This window comes from Lontra canadensis, unplaced genomic scaffold (assembly GCF_010015895.1).
Source record: "Lontra canadensis isolate GAN:19392208 unplaced genomic scaffold, GSC_riverotter_1.0 scaffold10, whole genome shotgun sequence".
Taxonomy (NCBI): Eukaryota; Metazoa; Chordata; class Mammalia; order Carnivora; family Mustelidae; genus Lontra; species Lontra canadensis.
In genome coordinates this window covers 21562394-21581815 of record NW_022631004.1, presented here as the reverse complement: position 1 = coordinate 21581815, position 19422 = coordinate 21562394, and the positions used below count along the sequence as shown (strand labels likewise).

The window sequence follows — 19422 nt, the reverse complement described above, 5'->3', positions numbered from 1 at the left end:
AAGGCAGGCGGCCGCGAGCGGGGAGCGGGCGGCCGGGAGCCAGCGCCGCGCAGCTTCGCCTGCTGCTCGCCTTCCCCGGCGCCCTCGCCCACGGCCCAGCCCGGCGCAGACTCGGCTTCGCCTCCCTCCATCCCCCTCGCAGGAGGGGAGCTTGAGCACACCGCCCTTTCGGTGCTCGTGATGTTTCTCTGGGTTCGCTCAGTCGCTGGAAGAGAATGGTAACATGAACGGCGGAGCGTGAGAGCGTCACGGGGGAAGGGGAAGAGATTGATGGGCAGAGCGCTTACTTCGCGGAAGATCACGTTCCGAGGGCTGCGCGAGGCGAAACGGCGCGGCGCCTCCACTTCCTGGCTGGACTGCGCTGACATCTGTAGCCTCCCTTCCAGCAGGTTCCCCGCTCGCGAGCCGCTGCCGCCGGGGAGAGTTTAGACCGCGCGCGAGCATCCAGGAGTTTGGCGACCTCCGTCCAAACAGGAGTTGTGCTCCTGTGTCCGAGTCCCTGGATCCGAGTGGAGCCCGCCAGCACGCTGGTTTCAGAGGGAGTTGAACTTGAGTCCAGGTGGGTCATTCCAGGGGCAGCACAGGAGGAGACAGACGTGCAGGGAGGACGAGGAAGGTGACGTTCCAATGTCAAAAGCGGACGCTTTTCTTCCTGACACTTGCTGGGGCTGAGCCTTTTCCCCCCACGCAACTGACCCGCTCCTCTCCAACCCAACCCTCCCCACTAAGGCGGGGAGGACACCACAACTCCTGTGTTCTTATTATGTAGCATGCTATAGACTTTCATAACTTAAGATTATGGGTCAAATGACCGTATTTTACTCCACTGCTTTATATTAAGGAGGTTTAAGGATTTCCTCAGTCAAGTCATTTACTTCTAAGCCAATAGATAATGCCTTCGTCATAGTTTTCTGGGGGGAAAGTAACTGTGTGTTTGTTCTGCAGATGCCCAACTCCCTCTGAATCGTGCAGATTGGTGCTGAGCACGCAACAAAAGTTTTTAGCTTCTCCTCAGTTTCTGGTGCTTCGCAGGGGAGAGGAAAGGACTTTGGCGTTAAACACAAGAAGCAGTCAGGGAGCCATCTCCTTTAACTTTTCTTCTCTGTTACCATTTGCAATGAAGAGGAAACAGAAGAGATTTCTGCAGATGACTTTGTTATTCATGGTGGCTTTAATTTTCCTGCCCAATATTGGTCTCTGGTCTCTGTACAAGGATAAGCACTTGGTGAAATCCACAGAACCCGGGGAGCAGCAGGTAAGTGCCATCCGGAGAGAGCTCACAGGAGGATTGGTAAGGCGAGTACCTCGCCGGGACACAGGGAAGCCAGTGTAGGGTAGCCTTAGGTTTTCTCTCAAGAATTTGCAGGGCGCATATTTTAGGAATTGAGACTTTGGGGTTTGGAAAGTCCTTGCTTTAAGATCCCAACTAAGGACATGGATGAAAGTAAAATAAACTAGAAAAGAAGGATAAGAGAGGTCAAGAGGAAGAGAAAACAATCTCAGTTGGTCTTTAGGTTGATTTTTGACTTGAAGTGTATGAAAGGTAACTGTTCATTTGTGGGGTGCGGAGGTGGGTTTGGTACAAGTCAGTCCCGGGGATTTGTTTTTGCTTTTCATCCGGTTTCGGTATCTACATTAAAGTGATCTGGGCCAATGAAATCCTTAAACTTGTGAAGTAGTTCTCAAGAAACAAGCTACAGCTTTCTATATTTTTGGTTGTAATTTTTGCTTAGCAACAGCTTTTTACTCTGTGGAAACTTAAAGTCTCTTGTTTTTTCTCTCCTGTTGCTAAGGTGGTGTGGTGAGGTATACAGGCAGAGTTATCAAGGATGCCTGTTCAGTTTCACAATCTGGTGGTAATAGTTTGTTGGTAAAAGCTTTTCTTCAAATCTGAAACACTGCGTAGTGTGATATGTTTTGTTTTCACGTATATGCAATCTGTTAGTCTGGGCATCACTCATGACTTAACATAGATCAAAATAACTATCTTTTTTAGGGAGTAATGCAAAAAAATCGTTCACGAAGTGTTGATGAGAAGTCATATTGTTGAATTTCTTTTTTATTAATAAATGAGACAGCTTCTGTAATTAAACTTCTAACAATAGAATGCAGCCTTCTTTGTGATATTGACGTAACACTTTTTTTTAACTAGTCGCGTGTATCACCTCAGAATATTAATATTCTTAATTTCAAGGGCCATCGCCCATGTACACTGTGTACCTTCCACATATATTATGTGTTTAAGTAAAAGTCCATTTGTGGACAACAGAAATATATATTAATGGCAATTAAATACTTCTTCTTATACTTAATAAAGTTTAATCTCTTTACACAGTGAGTGGTTAGTTGTGAAATACCTGGAGTTAATCTGCTTTTTCATTTTGAGAAGTAATGGTTACCAGTCTGTAAACTTTAAAGATGACTAGTTGCTTATGGATTTTTGGTAGGTCGGAATTTTGAGGAAAACTGTTGATGTTTTTATTTAGTTGTTGATCTCTATCATCATTTCTAATAGGGCTATAACCTTGATTTGAAGTATATTCTGTTTTGTCATTCTAGTGAAAAAAAGGAAGGAAGATGGGCACTTTGAATGTGAAACATTTTTTTTTCCTACTTAGGTCACTTATTTCTCCAACCTTGATGTGAAACAAGATTTTGTTGACATTAGTAGCTAATACAGTATTACATAAAATTTCTATTTCAAAATAGTTAAACTGACAAAAGCAAAATGACTTCTCCTTGAGTTTTGCTAATTCAATTAACCATAGCCATCTGAAGTATTTGTTATATAGCTAACATAAAACACTAATTAAACTTATTAAAGAGATCTTTACAACTTTCACACTGGTTCTTATTGATTTTGACTCTTAATGGGAAATTTGTTTGTACAATGGCATTAAAAAATGAAATATAGCAAATCAACTCTCTGATTTACTGTAATCTCCAAAAGAGTTTCCTTGTTTCTGGTTCTTTTGTAGAGGAATAGATTAACTTAATATTAGGTAATCAGTTAACAATTATGAAAGGAATGGGGTGGCAAGAGAAGGAGGTTTTTTTCAATGTTTCATACACTGTTGAGTAAATAACTGATGAAGATCTTGTGACATTCCAGTTTAATAATCCTGTGTAACAGTTTTGAAACCAAGAGTAAAGACGGTCAGTAATATGCCATAAAATGAATGTCAATCATATACTTCAGTAGTTTTTAACTTAAGTAATAGTTTTAGAACTAATTCTTACAGAAACAAAATTAAAAAGGTAGAAATTATCACTTACTGAAAGATAGAATTCATTGTAAAACAGAAAAGATAAGCTTTTATTGGTTTTATTCCACTGTTAGATATAATTGGAAAGATAATTAGGATAGTTGACCTTATACAAGTATTGGGTAAGTAAGAGTTAAGTCATATATGTATATTTATATATGTGTGTTTATGTGTGTGTGTGTGTGTATACACTTGACCAAATAAAAAGTGACTTCCAGTGATGAGTTAAACATGCTTAATATTGTGATATAATAGTTTGCTAATGTATCTATAAATCAATGTTAGTAAGTCAGCTAAACACACAGGTTTCCAGTTGAAGCATGTAATCTGACTATTGGGTAATGTGTTATTTAAATTTAGCAATTTGTTCTAAAAAGACTATTTCATGGCTAATTGCTAAGATGTTCTTCAAAAGCCATCTTTTGCTATATTTATCACTAAGTTGTAAAATCATGAGGGTAAAGATAATGCGCTGATTGAGGCATTGACAGCAGTAAGTACTGAAGCTATTCAAAACAAGTCACGTGCCCATGTGAGTGGTCTATTTTTACAGCAGTTATGTGTTAAAACAGCAGTTCTGGTGCAAAGTGTGATATGGCGATGGTCACAGAAATTGAAAACCTTTAACCATTTTAAATAGTTTAATTATTACAATGGGTTGTAGGGAAATACTTTACATTATGGAGATTCAAAATCATAGAATGGCTAATACTCTTTAAATTCTCCTAATTTTATTTTATCAGAGCACATCATTAATAGTTTATCTACTAATTTGTATAAACAGTATTTATTACATAATCTGAAACAAAGCGAGGGTAAACAGTAAACACTGATAGAAATTCTATGTTAGTTTTCATGCTATTTAATATTTTGCACATTTTTTTTCATTCTGTTACTATTACAAGTTAATTGTATTATTGTCTTTTCACATGAAGAATAATGTTTACGGGGATGCCTGGGTGGCTCAGTTGTTAAGCCCCTGCCTTTGGCTCAGGTCATTATCCTGGGGTCCTGGGATCCAGCTCTGCATTGGGCTCCCTGCTTGGCGGGAGCTTGCTTCTCTCTCTCCCACTCCCTCTGCTTGTGTTACCCTCTCTTGCTGTGTCTCTCTCTGTCAAATAAATAAAATCTTTACAAATAATAATAGTTATGAAAATTCCCATTATATTTTAATATTTACCCATTTATGATGCAGAAAAGAAAAAAATGAAATAAAAATTCCCAAATTATTCATTTAAAAGTTTTTTTTTTCTTTTCTCTCATACAACCAAAGGGGATTGAAAAAATTTAATAATGCAGTAATTAAAATGTGTATTTTATTGTTTATGCTCTGAAAAGTTGGAATCAAGTTACTAAAATAATTTTTAAGCTTTTGAGATTTTTAATGTTTTAGAAAAATTTGAAGATATTTTATAGTTTTGGCTTATATGTTATTAAGTTATCAATCATAATTGTCATATGTTATTTTCAGTTGAATTTTGTCACTTTTTTGCTATTACTGGGATGATGTAATTATCTTCTTTGTTTTGTTTAGAAATATATACGTATATTACAAAATAATCTATTGATAATGAATAGGATACTTAGCTGAGAGTGATTACTGTGTAGTAATGCTTCTCATTTTTCTCTTAAAATTTGAATTGCTATTCTTCTGGCTTTCAGCTACATTTAAATTAAAGTTATGTGTTTAGATCTTAAATAAGCAGTGCAGTAGGATTATAATTAGGACAAATCAATATTTTAGGGCAAAACTACTTCATTCAGCATTATTATACCTTTCTTCCTAATTATTCATACAAGAATAGGTAAATAAAAACTACCCCCAAACACTTTGTTTTCCTAAATACATTATAAAGTCTAATTGAAAAAAAAAAAGTAGCTGTAGTTTTGGCAACTAAGTTGCAAATAATATGACTTGCAGAAATAATACAAGAATATTTAGAATATGATGAAGACCTTTCAGTATTTTTGTGAATCATTTTTTAAATGAAAGAACTAGAGTCAAATTCCAGAATTTTAAATCAGACATTTTCACAATTATTCAGAATGATTTTAGAAACTTATGTTTAGCCTGGATTTTTTACCACATTAGGAAAAAAAAAAAACAAAACTAGATGCTCATGTCACTTTTGAATTGTAGAACCTTCTTATTTCTTTGTAGTTAGGAATTTTTATTGATGAAATAGGGTTAATCATGCTTGCCACATAAGGTACGTAAAGACCTGAGATCACATCTTGGGTATGGGAAATATTGTGTGCTAATATTTTGTTGTTAGATCCATATGTAAGCTGTACATGACAGGTGTGGGACTTCACCTTTATTAAAAAAAAAAAAAAAAGTACTCTCCTGGATTTCTCAGTATCTTTGACCAACTCTTCTAATGTTAATTAGCACCACACTTTGGGGGGATTTTTTCTTTTGGCTAAGAACATTTTTTCTCCCCTGTGGCATTTTAAACCTGTTTATGATGTGAAGATGTCAGATAATTGGTACTGAGTATATGCAAACTGTCATGCTTTCCTTTGTCATGCTGATCACTAAAGCAGTAGAGTGTGTCTGTATTTCTTTTCCAGCAAACACCTTAGATATTGGAAGAGCTAAGGACAGGAGAAAAAAAAAAGGTTTTCTCTCTTCCCGCTACTCAGGATTATCAATACACTAAATGTGAAATGATGCATTAGTTTGAGCCATACTGTTCTTAATTAGCTAAAATGTAGGTTTTAAATTAAGATTTTAAAGGACCTTTTCTTGAATTTATGGAAAATCCATTCTGACTCGCTACAGGATCACACCACACAGACCACTGTAACAAGTGTCTTAATTATTTGCTGTGACCTCGTAGATCGCAACATGATTAGTTCATCACCTTGCCTCTTGGGAGACTGTGTGAAACACAGTCTTCTATTCACAGTCTGGTAAAAAATTAGATAGGTTTTTCTCTTGTTCATTGCTGCATTGGATAAGCTGTGCTGAATCAATTAACCTCCTATAAGGTTTTTTTTTTTTTTTCTTCTCTATAAAGGAAACCAAGTCAAGGCTGGGATATGTAGGAAAAAGAGTAAGGAGGTTTGGATGCTTTAAGTGGTATAGAGAACTGAGTTTGTTTTTATTTACTTATTTAAAGTTTTGTCAGGAGTAGCCATGATAGCCTTTAGGAAAGTTTCCAACTGTGTCTCTTCTTGTAACACTTTTATATAGACCAAGTTCAGTTAAGGTACATCAAGAATAACCTTATAGGAGGGGATACAGATTAAGTGAAGAAAAGATATTAAGCAGTGTAGGTGGGATGTAGAATCAGATGTGGTTGTGTTTTGTCTCAGCAGTCACTCATTTCTCATGGGCTCGGCTTACTTAGGATGAAGAGGTGAGCACTGGTTACTTTCAGTTCTTAAAACCTTCAGACATGACCACATTGTTCTTCTCTTTCCTTCATATTTACATGTGTTGACAAAGAAGCATTATAAATAAAATCAAAGGTCCAAATGTGCCAAGAAATAGGTTCTCAGGGTGATAGTAAAGGTAAAGACACACTCATAAACTATATATTCGTTCTCCATCTGACCTCCATCTGTCACACCATAAAGCTAACAGTGCCTAAATTCTCTCAAAACATAGTTGTAATTCTTGAATGAACAACAACAACAACAAAACAAATAAAAACCATTTGTGCCACTGACAATACATATTTAGACAGGAATATATATATATATATATATATATATACGCACTCATATATACTGGGTTTATTTAAAGGTTGAAAAGAAGAGACAGGGCATCCACAAACATTCAAGAACACAATTACCACCACTGTTCCTCTCTGATATGCTGGTGTCTGTTACTACCAAACTCCATTGAGGTAGCCAGAAAGAGGGAGAAAAAATAAAGGTATATTTAAGGTCAAGGGCAAATCACATGAATGTTTTCCTCCAACTTTTCCACTTCTAGCTTAATGGGGAAACGTGTGAACGAGATTAGCAGTACTCTCAAAGTATTCATTTCACGTATTCATTTAGCAGCACGCATACATACATCCACATGCATGTTCTCACTTATAAAGAAAAAATAAATCCACCCAACTGTTCCATTTTGTACATTTTTTTTTCTTTTGTAACTTTATGCTTTTTCCACTGCTTTAAATCCATGAGAGGCTGTTAGTCAACTGAGTTTGAAGCATCATTTAAATGTTACCAGCATAACTCTAGGAAAGTATGGAGAGAGATAAAGAAAATGCATCTGTCTCTAGAAGTACTTATATCTATTTAGCAAGCGTGAGACTCTAGCAAGGATTTAGACTGTTAGACTTGCACAGGTTATAAATAGGGTGATTCGTTTGTTGTCTGGTAATAGAATCAATGCAGTTGTGGTTGCCATCCCATGTGTTGGTCCGCTATCAGCTCTCTGTTGCAAGGAGTGGTAGTGTCTTAGTGAGGGCTGAGAAGGCTAATTTTAAATTTATTGCTCAATTACTCATGGAATGTTATTTTCAGTACTTGAAGTCTAGAAAGCCAGATACAGGGAATATTATAAATCATTGTGAACTGTTTTATCATAATAAAAATTGACCACATTGTCAGGGCTGCCACCCAAGTTTGAGTGAGTGGGTCTTTCCTTTTTCCTTATTTTTGGCATGTCTCCTCTGAAAAAGAATCCAGTTGCACTTAATTTTAGAAGAACTACCAGAATTTCCATTCTGTCTTGTTCTCTTTCAGTATGTAAGGATGTAGGCTCTGGAACCAAATTATCAGTTTCAAAGTCTGGATCCAGCACTTACCACTTTGTGACATTTAGCAAGTCCTTGATTTTCCCCAATTCAGTTTTCTTTTAAGTCGGGTGGGGATGATAAAACTTTTCTTGTAGTGTTACAGTGAGGATTAAATGCTTAGTATTTTGAACAGCATATAATAAGGGTTAATGAATATAGATTGTTATTATGGTATAAGCATTTATAAGCGATCATTGCCTTTAGCAAGGAAATTAGTGTTTGCTTAATAAATATTTACAGATGGTTTCTCTTTGCAAGGCTGTGTCAAGAGAGCACAGCAGAGCAGTGAATATGGGAGAGGACTCTCATTGATGTGTTAAATGTGGAAGGGAGGGACTGTTCAATAAACAAATAAATAGGGTCTAGAAAATGAAAGGGCTTTTTCTTTGTAATTTTTTGGTCCAGTGCTTAAGGACAGGTTGTTCATTTTATTTTTTGTATAATCATTCATTGTAAAAAAGTGACTGAAATTTTTTTGGTATATTGCATTCAAAGTTATTAAAAAATAGAAGCTTTTAATAGAAGAGTTTTTTTTTTTTTTAAAGAGTAATACTTCTTTGTAGTGACCACTTTCATTTCCTATGACAAATAAAGCCCACGCCTCACATATAGGCATTTTCTTCCCCTGCATTGATTACAAACAAGAATCTGAGAACTACTTTTGTTGTTTAAATCATAGTCATGAGAGAGATCGGATTATTCTGAAGAAAAAAAGTTAAAAAACAGAATAAAACTATTAAAATCATGAAGCTACTTTACAGAGTTACTATTCCCTTCAGTGGAGTTAGAGGATCCAGAAAAAGCATGTTGCGTGTGCCCATTCTTAATTTTCTAAATAGTGAATTGGTGAGGTAAATTTGATAGTCATGAAACAAACAAACAAACAAAAAACAAGCACTGAATGGTGGAATTTTCTGTGTGTATCAGGGACCTTTAGAAAAGGGAGGGAGTGGTGTGGTCTCTGGAGGCATTAGGGCTTTGTTCTTTTATGAGGAGTGTGTTGGTTGCATCTTCTCAGAATAAGACAGGGCTGGGATTAGGCTGAGGGAAGGGCAGATACTCAAGGTTCTGACAGTGGGCTCACCACTTACCAAAGTCTGTCATCTTGGGCAGGTCACTTAACATCTTTGAAGCTCAGGTCTTCATATGTTAACACAGATATTATCACATAAATGGGTAGCAGAGAGAAATAATTGGATTAATATATGTAAATTGCCCTGGTGCATAGTAGATACTCAATTAAGGGAAGCTAAATAAATGGCATTGCTACTTTTTTCTCAGTTTTTAGACTATTGATTGAAGGTAGTGAACAGGCTTAATATTGGACAAACCCAGTAGAGATATAATAAAGTATGTAAAACATCACTACTAATTTGTTTATTATTGATACTATAGATGTTTATTCGCTATGTGTACCCTACAATACTGTGCTTACACCCTGCAGCAAATAAGTGATTAAGAGATAAATCTGTTTTCAATTAGCTTACAATCTGCTCATTAAGAAAAGGCATGAACACACCTATAATACCGGGATGGATTACATTGTTTCCTGAGAAACGTGTTCTAATTATTTACCGTTTAGAAGGAATAGAGAAAACGTGAGTTATTGTGTGATATTTACGTGACCCTAATTGTTTTCTGCACATTTACTGATTTAATCCTCCAACAATTCATTGAGATAGGTTCTTCTGGATAACTCAGTTCACAGTTAAGTAAGATCCAAAGACAACATTTGAGTCTCTGCACTCTGGACTCATAAAAAGGAAACAGTGGTGAACAGTGTTAACAGCTACATAGTTTAAGGCCAGTGAGAACTTTGAAAAGTGGGCGTGATAATCAGTCTCTGATACTGACCTGGTTAAAGGTGCACACAGCTGTAGAGGTTTAAACAAAACTGTAACTGGTTAAATGGTAAGACTAAACGTGCAACTAAGATATCCTGTAAGACCAATAATGAATAACGATAGTGCTAGCACTGATACAAAGGGCTGAATGTGGGGTCCTGGTTGGTGGGAGACGAGAGAATCCAGAAGGCTGATGCGTGAAGACCAGTCCCCCAGGAAAATGGAGGTAGATGAAAAAAGCAGGAGAGAAGCAGAAAAGGGGGTTATGCTCTGAAAGGTAGATATAGAGCCTGTGCTTGTTACGGGTTGGCAGAGATGTCTGAGATTTTTCTTACACAATTACCATACTAATTTGGAGAGATAATTGAACATTTGTGAAATGTTCTGCAAAGGGTGAAATCATATAATATAGATAGATAGCTTTAATATCTAGATAGATAAGTAATTAGATGTTTATCATAGTATATATAATCCTGTAATAAAGACTGAAGACTATAATACTGAATGGGGTTGTCAAGACACTGTACAGCCACCTGGTCAGTGGGACAGCAATGTACCTGTCAAAATAAATTCAAACAATGAACAGCTATGCAGAGCAAAGGGAAAAGGCAATTGGTTTATGTATAGGTAGTAGAATGAGGGAAGTGAGGGGATATTAATTACAGGGATAAGGAGATAGTAGTCTTAAGCTGCCAAGAATCCCAATATATGAATGATGAAAGTAATAAAATCATAATGATAAAAACAATAAGCGTAGAAGTATATTAATAATAAAAGTTAAAGTAGCATTTATTTATAATTCTTACTCTGTGCCAGGCACCATGCTGAGCTGTTCTTAAATAGTCACAGCAAATCCTTGGTATATGGAAGATTACTATCCTATATTGCAAAAATGAAGAGACATTTTTTTTTTCAAAATTTTTTAAGATCTTACAGTGATTATTCTACCAATATTGAAGTGTTGGAGTATCTGTAATTTACCGTATAATGTAACTGTATTGGATATTCTGCACCATAGAGTTATATATTAACTCAACTATGGAACGAAATAGGCACAGTGGTTGAGGGTTTGGAGACTAGAACCAGGCTGCCTGGTTTCACTTCCAGTCCTATTGTTTGTTGCCCGTGTCACTTTGGACAAGCTGTGTATCTTTACTGTGTCTTAGATTTGCCATTTCTAAGATGGGTATTAAAAATAGTGCCTGCTTGGTTGAATCAGTGTATGGGTTAAATAGGTTTATGTCCATAAAATGTTCGGAAAACTGGATTGCACAAAGCAAGCAATTTTAAAGTGTTGGCTATTATCTGTTAGAATTCTAGAGAACTGAGATTGGATAAAAAAGGAAAAGTATGTTCCTATACCATTTCTTTCATAGACCCATCATAAGGGTTTATAAAAATATTTTTATTCTCCTTTTTAAAGATTTATTTGAGAGAGGGCGCCCACACACACGTGCGCAAGTGAGGTGGGGATGGGCAGTCTTCAACCAGACTTCGCTGCTGAGTCCGGAACCAATGTGGGGCTCCATCTCAGGACCCTGAGGTCATGACCTGAGCTGAAACCAAGAGTTGGGCACTCAACGGACTGAACCACCCAGGTGCTCCCAAAATTTGCATTCTTATAAGGCTTTAAAAAAATATTCAAAGAAACATCTTTAATATTTTTTCTTTAAATTTTTAAATTTATTTTTTTACTTTTAGCAACCCATGTGGAAATAAAATAGCACTGACTAGTTCAAAAGTTTTTGCAGCATGAACCAAGGACTCACATAGCTCTACCTGTGAGAGCAAACTGGATTTCAACAGAGAGTTTAGTTCTTCCCAGCATATGCAGTCAGCACCAATGCTATTATGGTGACCTTTCCCCTCATATTTTTTGTGCTGTTCTCTCCACATGGTGTTGATTTCTCAATGTGTGTTTTGCCCTCAAGGGATAAAAACTGTCTTATAAATTATGTCATTGGGTCTGAACTTCTAAAAAAGATCATCTAAAAATGTCTTCAGGGTTGAATATTTTATTTTATTATTTTATATAACTTGAATTTTAACGTTACTGTTCTGGTTGCTTCAGAATGAAGCTGTTTGAGATTGGAGTACAGAGCTTGACAAAGGAAGTGCTCTCTCACTCCTAGCATTTCGGAGAAAAGAACTGGCTGGGAAGACAGGAATGGAAAACTGTAGAAAATTAGATGGTGAAAGGAGAGGAAAATGCTTTCATTCCCTAGCTGAGTGAATCTTTTAATTTTTTTCAGGTAGCCTAACAGACGGGTGTCATATTAACAAAAATTATGTAGTGGAATTGCTTCCCTCTCTTAATTTATATGGAAACTTCCATTTTTTCTTTCACAAACTGAAGGAAATTACATTTTCTGCATGATCCCAGCATTCCGAGGCAAAGATCTTGAGTTTTAATATATAAAATATGGAGGGAAAGATAAGCATCAGAGAGGCTAAGGAACACTATTCAAGAAAGAGTAGAAATACCAACTACTTTATCACTTTGCCCCCCTCTTCTGTCCTTTTTTTTTCTGCTCAGAGCTCCCTCTGCTCCCCATTTTTCCTTTAAAATTTTTCTTGAAGAAACATTTCAGGTGGGAATTGATTTGATCAATTATTGGTCCTATGAATGGACCAATGACTTCAAACATTAAAAACTTGAGTCTTTTGCATTGCACTTAAAACACACACACATGCACGCGCGCGCGCACTCACGCACACACACACACACAAAACGTTCTGTTGAACCTAACTGGATTTTCAATTATTGAAATGTGTATGATGTGAGAAATATTTTTTTAGCTCAAGGCTTTTGCTGTTGATCTATGTTGCTATTGTTTTGTTTGTAATACTGGGAGCTGACACCTTATTTCAGACTGTGTCATCAGAAGGTAAATATTGCTTAGTTGTGTCACCTCAAGGGAAACGATCTTGTGTAAGTTAAAAATAAAAACTGGCACAATGAAGCCAAACTACTGGTAAAGAATCTCTCTGTGCTTTCCCACTCAGCACTTTCTCCCGTTCTTTAAAGCTGCTTTTTCCAATCTTCTCTTGTCTCCTCAAATCTCCCTTGCCACCCCCTCTTTTATACTCAGTGGATAGCCTGGCCTCATTCTTCAGTGACAGCATAGTACTTTCATACCGGGAGAGCCAAGATGTCTTACCATAAAATCAGAGAAAGTATATGCATTTATTTCTCAGTTCCTATTTGCCTCATGTGACCATGGAAAAATGTCTCTAGCCTTAGGATACATAGGGACCTTCTCTCCAGTCTATAGACCACAGTGTTTTCTTAGGAATTTCAATTGATCTGTTCTGCTTTTTTTTTTTTCCCTCATTTCACTTATTTCCAGTCTCTTCCTCTCTGATCCATCTTTCACATCAATATTTGAACTTGCTCAGATTTCTCCCACTATTGGAGGAGTGCGGGGAGCCAGAGTAAAGTGAAGGCAGTGCCACTCTCTGTCACACACCCCTTTAGCACTGTCCTGTCTTTCTCCTCCTAACAACTAAACCTGATGCATCTCCTTCCTGATTTTCTGCGTCTGTACCTCAGGATGATTCCAGCTCCTCTAATCTGTGTTAGCTCCTTCCAGCAGTGTCACTGAAAATCTCTTGGTAGTTAATTCCAGAAGCACTTCTCATTAGTCATACTACTGGATAGAATTTAACAAAACTCTCTTACCTGAAACAGTCTTCTTTATCTGAGGAGAAGAGGGGGCAGAGTGGGAGACTTAAAGAGGGAAGAGGCTGGAATGACAGCTTTGGGAAACAAGCAAGAAGGCTAAATAGGGAAACGTACGCTGATTCTTTAGCCTTTGCTGGGCAAACTCCTATTTTAATTCTTCTATCCCCACACCCCCTCCCAAACACCATGCATGCACAAACACATTTACAGTGTCTTTATAGACACCTACTTCTGTTCTTTTGCTTACAATGCTATTTTCTTTGGGGTTTCAGCAGTTGTTACTTCTTGTCTGCATTCTGAGGGGGGGGGTCATTCATCTAGCCCCTCATAATTTCAGCTATCAAATTTAAGTTGATGACTCCCAAATCATTATGTCTAATCCAGATTTACCTCTGAACACGTGATGCACACAACAATCTAACATCTAGAAACATATTTTAAACCTTAAATGACTAATGAAATCCATTTTTCTCTTCCATTCCCTGTGGCGGCTCTCCCTTTGTGTCTCTTACCTAAATGAAGTATACCACCATCTATCTGGGTGTTCATTATGGTTGGTACTTTAATTATGCTTACTCTAAAATTCAGTCAATTGATAAGCGTTAGCAATTCTTCCTAAAACATTTCCTGTGCACTTATTCCCATCTCTTGATGCCCCCTGCCACTACCCTACTATGGGTTGGGACCAGCATAAACACTTCACTGGATTTCTGGGAAAGACCCTCAGCTTGATACTCCCCCTCCAGCATTGTCCTCCAGTCCACTCGCAAAGCAGAGAGTTGTTTATCCAAAGTGTGTAGTTGAACAGGCTATGGCCATTTGCCAGTCTGTTCACTGGCTTCCCACATCTTTGGATTAAAGTTCAAATTCTTTAATATGGCTTTACTGTATTAAACACTCCTTGATGAACCCAACTGCTCACTACTTTACTACCAAGACTTCCCAGGCTCCAACTACTTTGAACTTCTTTTAGGTTCCTTAGATTATCATGTTCTTTCTCCTCCAGGAATTTGCGTATATTTTATCTTCAATCTTACCTGAACAATTTCTACTTTTCTTCAAGCTCTATCTGGGAAACTTTCTTTGATCTCACATGCTTGGGTTTCTCCCGTTCTTTAAAGCTGCTTTCTCCTTACCTGTTCCCTAAGAAAAACTTTCTTTTTCTGCCCTTATAATGGAACTTATCAATGTATTAACTACCTATTTAGATAGTTTATTCAACATTAATCCGTAAGTTTCTTAATCTTAATAGTAGGTCGATTGATGTACTCCCCTGTGCACCCCCCCCAAGTTTGTCCATGTACTAATCCGTTGAACTTGTGAATGTTACCTGATTGGGAAAAATAATCTTAAAGATGTAATTAATTTAAGGATCTTGAGCTGCAGAGATCATTCTGGATTATCCTGCTGGGCCCTAAATCCAGTGACAAGCATCCCTATAAAAGACACACAACACAGGGGGCATTTGGTGGACAGGAGGGAAGAAGACACAGACAGAAGTGTGAAGACAGAGGCAGAGATTGGAGTGATGCAGAATAAGTCAAGCAGCTGGAAGAGGCAAAGGAAGATAGAGCCTCCAGAGATAATGCAGCCCTGCCAACATCTTGATTTGGAATTTCTGGCCTCCAGAACTGTGGGAGAATAATTTTTTTGTTGTTTTAAGCCATCTAATTTGTGGTGATTTGTTACAGCAACCCCAGGAAGCTGATATAGTTAGAAATTGTCTTTTTCCACATTTTAATGCCAGGGTCTAACATTGCCTGACCACAAAGTAGGCATTCAATAAATGTTTCTTGAAAGAATGAGGAATGACAGATAGGAGTTGTTTTCTATATATGGAACTTACATGAGCTAAACTATATTTAATACAAAAATAAGAGTATGCACAACCCATTGCTTATGCTTAAACACCATATAGGTATTATCAAACAACTGTGAATATAAAAAAAATGTTCAACTCTTGTCATCCTTGTGAATTAAGGTTCCATTTGGATGTGTTTGTTCTGTCTGTCTCTGACTGGATACGCTGTTATGTCAAGACTTGACTGATCCTGATTCTGAAAATCACAAGATTTCTTTTTTTTTTTTTTTAAGATTTTATTTATTTATTTGACAGAGAGAGATCACAAGTAGGCAGAGAGGCAGGCAGAGAGAGAGGGGGAAGCAGGTTCCCTGAGCAGGTTCCACATCAGGCTCCACATCAGGGAGCCTGATGTGGGGCTCAATCTCAGGACCCTGCGATCATAACCTGAGCTGAAGGCAGAGGCTTAACCCACTGAGCCACCCGCGCACCCCCACAATGAGATTTCATCAAACTTGTAGACATCTGAGGTGTCCTAGAAGCTGTGTATGGCTCCAGTGACTTTAAGGAAAAGAGGGTCACCTTCAAACAAGCCAGTAAGATGAAGAACAACATCTAATCATAGATCATATACTTTCTCTAATTAAAGCAACATCTGTAGTATAACTTACACTTAAAAAATGTTTAGGCATAAGATGTATCTACATTAAAATGACAACTGTGACAATTTAGGAAAGACCTTACTTAAAAAATTTACTGATTTATAAGAAAACTTGTAGTTGAGTTAATTATTACAGGCTACAAGGGAACACTAAGCAGTCCACTTCATGTAAAAAAGTCATTTTGGAAATACAGTTGGACATATTTCATGGGGTTTATTTTAATTTTGAATGCTTCAGACCTTAAGACTTCTATTAGCTTGATTGTCTAGCACAGATCCTCATTTCTAACAGCCCTTGCCCCTTCTTTTGAAAAAGTCTACCTTGATTTACCTGTGTTCATTTTAATTAGCAGTTGTCTACTGGGGATGTGGAAGCAGGGAGAGGAAGGGAGAAAATTCAAGGGTAAAACTTATGAAAGAGATTAGGAAAAAATTCTAAGAGCTAGAAAAGATATGACAGGGTTTCTTTGATAGAGGCATATTTAATGCAGTGTCTTGGGGGAAATCTCTTACTGTTTTGATAATTACATAGCATTGTGTTTGATGAGATGATTCCACAAAGCTCTTCATGTTGCGAAATTACTTCAAGCCCATTAATTATATTCCCTCTTCTCTGTACTAGTAGGATGGTCAGCTTTGGATTTTTGAACTTTTCATTCTGACATTTCTATCTACTGGTCACCTAACTTTGACCTTCTTTCATTTCTGTTGCTTTTGTGTCCATCTCAACAGTATATTAAAATGATTTTCAATATAAGTTTTGCCAGGGCACATTCAGGTTTAAAACGATGTGCAGAGGGGCTCCTGGGTGGCTCAGTGGGTTGAGCGTCCTCTTGATCTCTGCTCGGGTCTTCCTCTCAGGGTCATGAGCTCAGGCCCTGGGTTGGTCTGTGCACTGGGCATGGAGCCTACTTAAAAAAATAAAAATGTGTAGAAATATTAAAGGCAGTTTTTAAAATTAGGTTTTTTCCCTTAATGTTATCAGTTCAATAGGTCTAGTAATCAAAATGACATTTAAAATATCCTTATAGTTGGGCAAAAATAATACATGCTATTATACATTGACTTGTATCATAATATTTAGATGCTAAAACATAATTTTTTAGGTACCATCACCTAACAAAAACATGCCAGTGGATGTTTTGTTAAGTGTTATGAGAAAATACATGCATCCAGTTTGAAGCAACTTGTTTGACTTGAACGCTGAAGTCTTTTTCCTATTTACAACACTTTATATGATTTTACATTGTTTCTGTGAGTGTCTGCAATTGTACATTTCTACTGATTTGAGACACAGTCTGTCTTTGGCAGTGATCTTGTAATATATTGACTCTGAATGATTCATCAGTATCTTTCATGTAGATATATATAAATACTATTTTTTGTGATATGTTTAGATGGGAAAGGTTTTTATTTTCATTTGACTGACGGAATGTGTAGATTCTGGTGAAAATTTCTTTAAATAATACATTTAAATTTTTTTTTTATCTAAGTACAGCTATCAAGTATTAGCTACAGATATTGGTCCTTTTTAAATGTAAACTTGCAGTTCATGTATGTTTGTCAGAATCTTCTCATTCTTTTTATTATGTTTTGTGATCCCATCTTTAAGTTTGGTAGAATATTCCTTTTAATTTATGCTTATCTTATAAATAAATTTACTTAATTTCTCATTGTTTTCTTCTCTGATTTTTATTTACTTACCTATGACTGATATTTTACAGTGTTTTCCTTCCTTTCCTGTGTGACATTGATTATATGTGCATATGCATACATATGTATTTCATATACTTTATATATAAATTTTGCCATTGTCAGTATTGATGGACATGTGAGTATTTTGTGAGAAGCATTCAATAATATTTTCATTTCTCATTTTAGGAAATGTCATTATGTTCTCTGGTTTTTTAGGTTTGGGTAAATATGAAAATTTGAGCTGTGGTTCTTAAAAATATCACTTAGGAATAGTGAATGAGAATGACTTTTTTTTTTTCTTTTTACCATGAGCCCAGAAGAAAGAAAAGTATAAGGTAAGTGGGTGTCTGCACTAGCTGGTAGTGAATATTTGAGGTTGACATATGAGTATTTCTAGACAAACATAAATATGAGGCAAACTTTCTGAGTCCTACCACCATCAAAGCAGAATGTTTAAGGTCACTTTATCCTCATTGCAATACACATCCTCAAAGTTACAGATTTGGGGTTTACTTTTCAATTTTTAAGGTTGCCCTAAATGCTTACTTTAATCAATATAAAATTTGGAGTGGTCTGAAACTGATTTTGGTGATTCTCTCTTAAAGTCTTTTCTATATGGCCTGATTACTGGCATATTGAGCAGTATAAGAATAGGTAACTTTGGGGCGCCTGGGTGGCTCAGTTAAGTGTCTGCCTTTGGCTCAGGTCATGATCCTGGGGTTCTGGGATGGAGGACCCTGTCCGGCTTCCTACTCAGCGGGGAGTCTGCTTTTCCCTCTCCCTATGTTGCTCCTCCTACTTGTGCTCTCTTGCTTGCTCTCTCTCTCTCAAATAATAAAATATTGAAAAAAAAAAAGTAGGTAAGTACACAGAAACAGTACGTGAAATCTAGAGTGTAATATTAAAAACAGTTGTCCTTTTTGTGAGAATGTGAAGTACCATATAAATCATCTATCATAGTGTGCAGTTGATGTACAATGAATTGTTATGGAGTGGTGCCTAGTGTTTTTTATGAATTTTATAAATCCTATTTATTAAAAATTGTTATTGCTAATAATAAATGTTACACATGAATGAATTCTTGGATCTTTCAAATATCTCATTCCAATTTTATTAATTTGTTAAATAGGTATTACAGTTAGCCGGAATTTGATGAATCTGCTAATATTAAGAACTAAATAGACTTAGAAGAACTATATTTCTGTTCTGCCATAAACCACCTCAATACAAGGCTAAAATCTTAACTTTTCTGAGATTTGATCACTTTCTTTTCTAATAGTGATTTCTGCATATTTTTGCTTGCAGTCTCTTTTTTGTGCTTTGAGTATATTTTATGTAACTTTAGTGTTACATAAAATTTGTTTATATAGAGTGGTAAGGAGGAATTTCATTTTTCACTACTCAACCTTTTTTGGATTTCTTTAAATGATATTTTTAAATATTAGGCTTATTTCACAATAAGAATTATTTTAAATCTAGTATAGTTAATATACAGTGTTATATTGGTTTCAGGTGTATAATATTGAGATTCAGCAATTCTGTACATTAGTCAGTGCTTATCAAAATAAGTCTACTCTTAATTCCCTTCACCTGTTTCACCCATCTCGCGTGCGCCCCCCCCCCCCAACCTACCCTCTGCTAGAAAGTGTGAGGTGAAGTTATTTCAATTGAAGAACCTTGTAGAAAGGATGTTTAGCCACAAGCAGC

The 19422-nt window shown here is 36.6% G+C and overlaps 1 protein-coding gene across 2 annotated transcripts in view; it reads left to right on the top strand.

The window, feature by feature from the left end:
• Positions 1 to 460: 460 nt before the first annotated feature.
• GALNTL6 (polypeptide N-acetylgalactosaminyltransferase like 6) overlaps positions 461 to 19422 on the top strand; it is a 1185252-nt gene continuing 1166290 nt past the window's right edge. For both annotated transcript variants that reach the window (XM_032855779.1, XM_032855778.1), the window contains exons 1-2: positions 461 to 559; positions 946 to 1255. In XM_032855779.1, coding sequence (XP_032711670.1) covers positions 1118 to 1255 — 138 coding nt within the window. In that variant the 5' untranslated portion in view covers positions 461 to 559; positions 946 to 1117. The remainder of the gene's footprint in view (positions 560 to 945; positions 1256 to 19422) is intronic.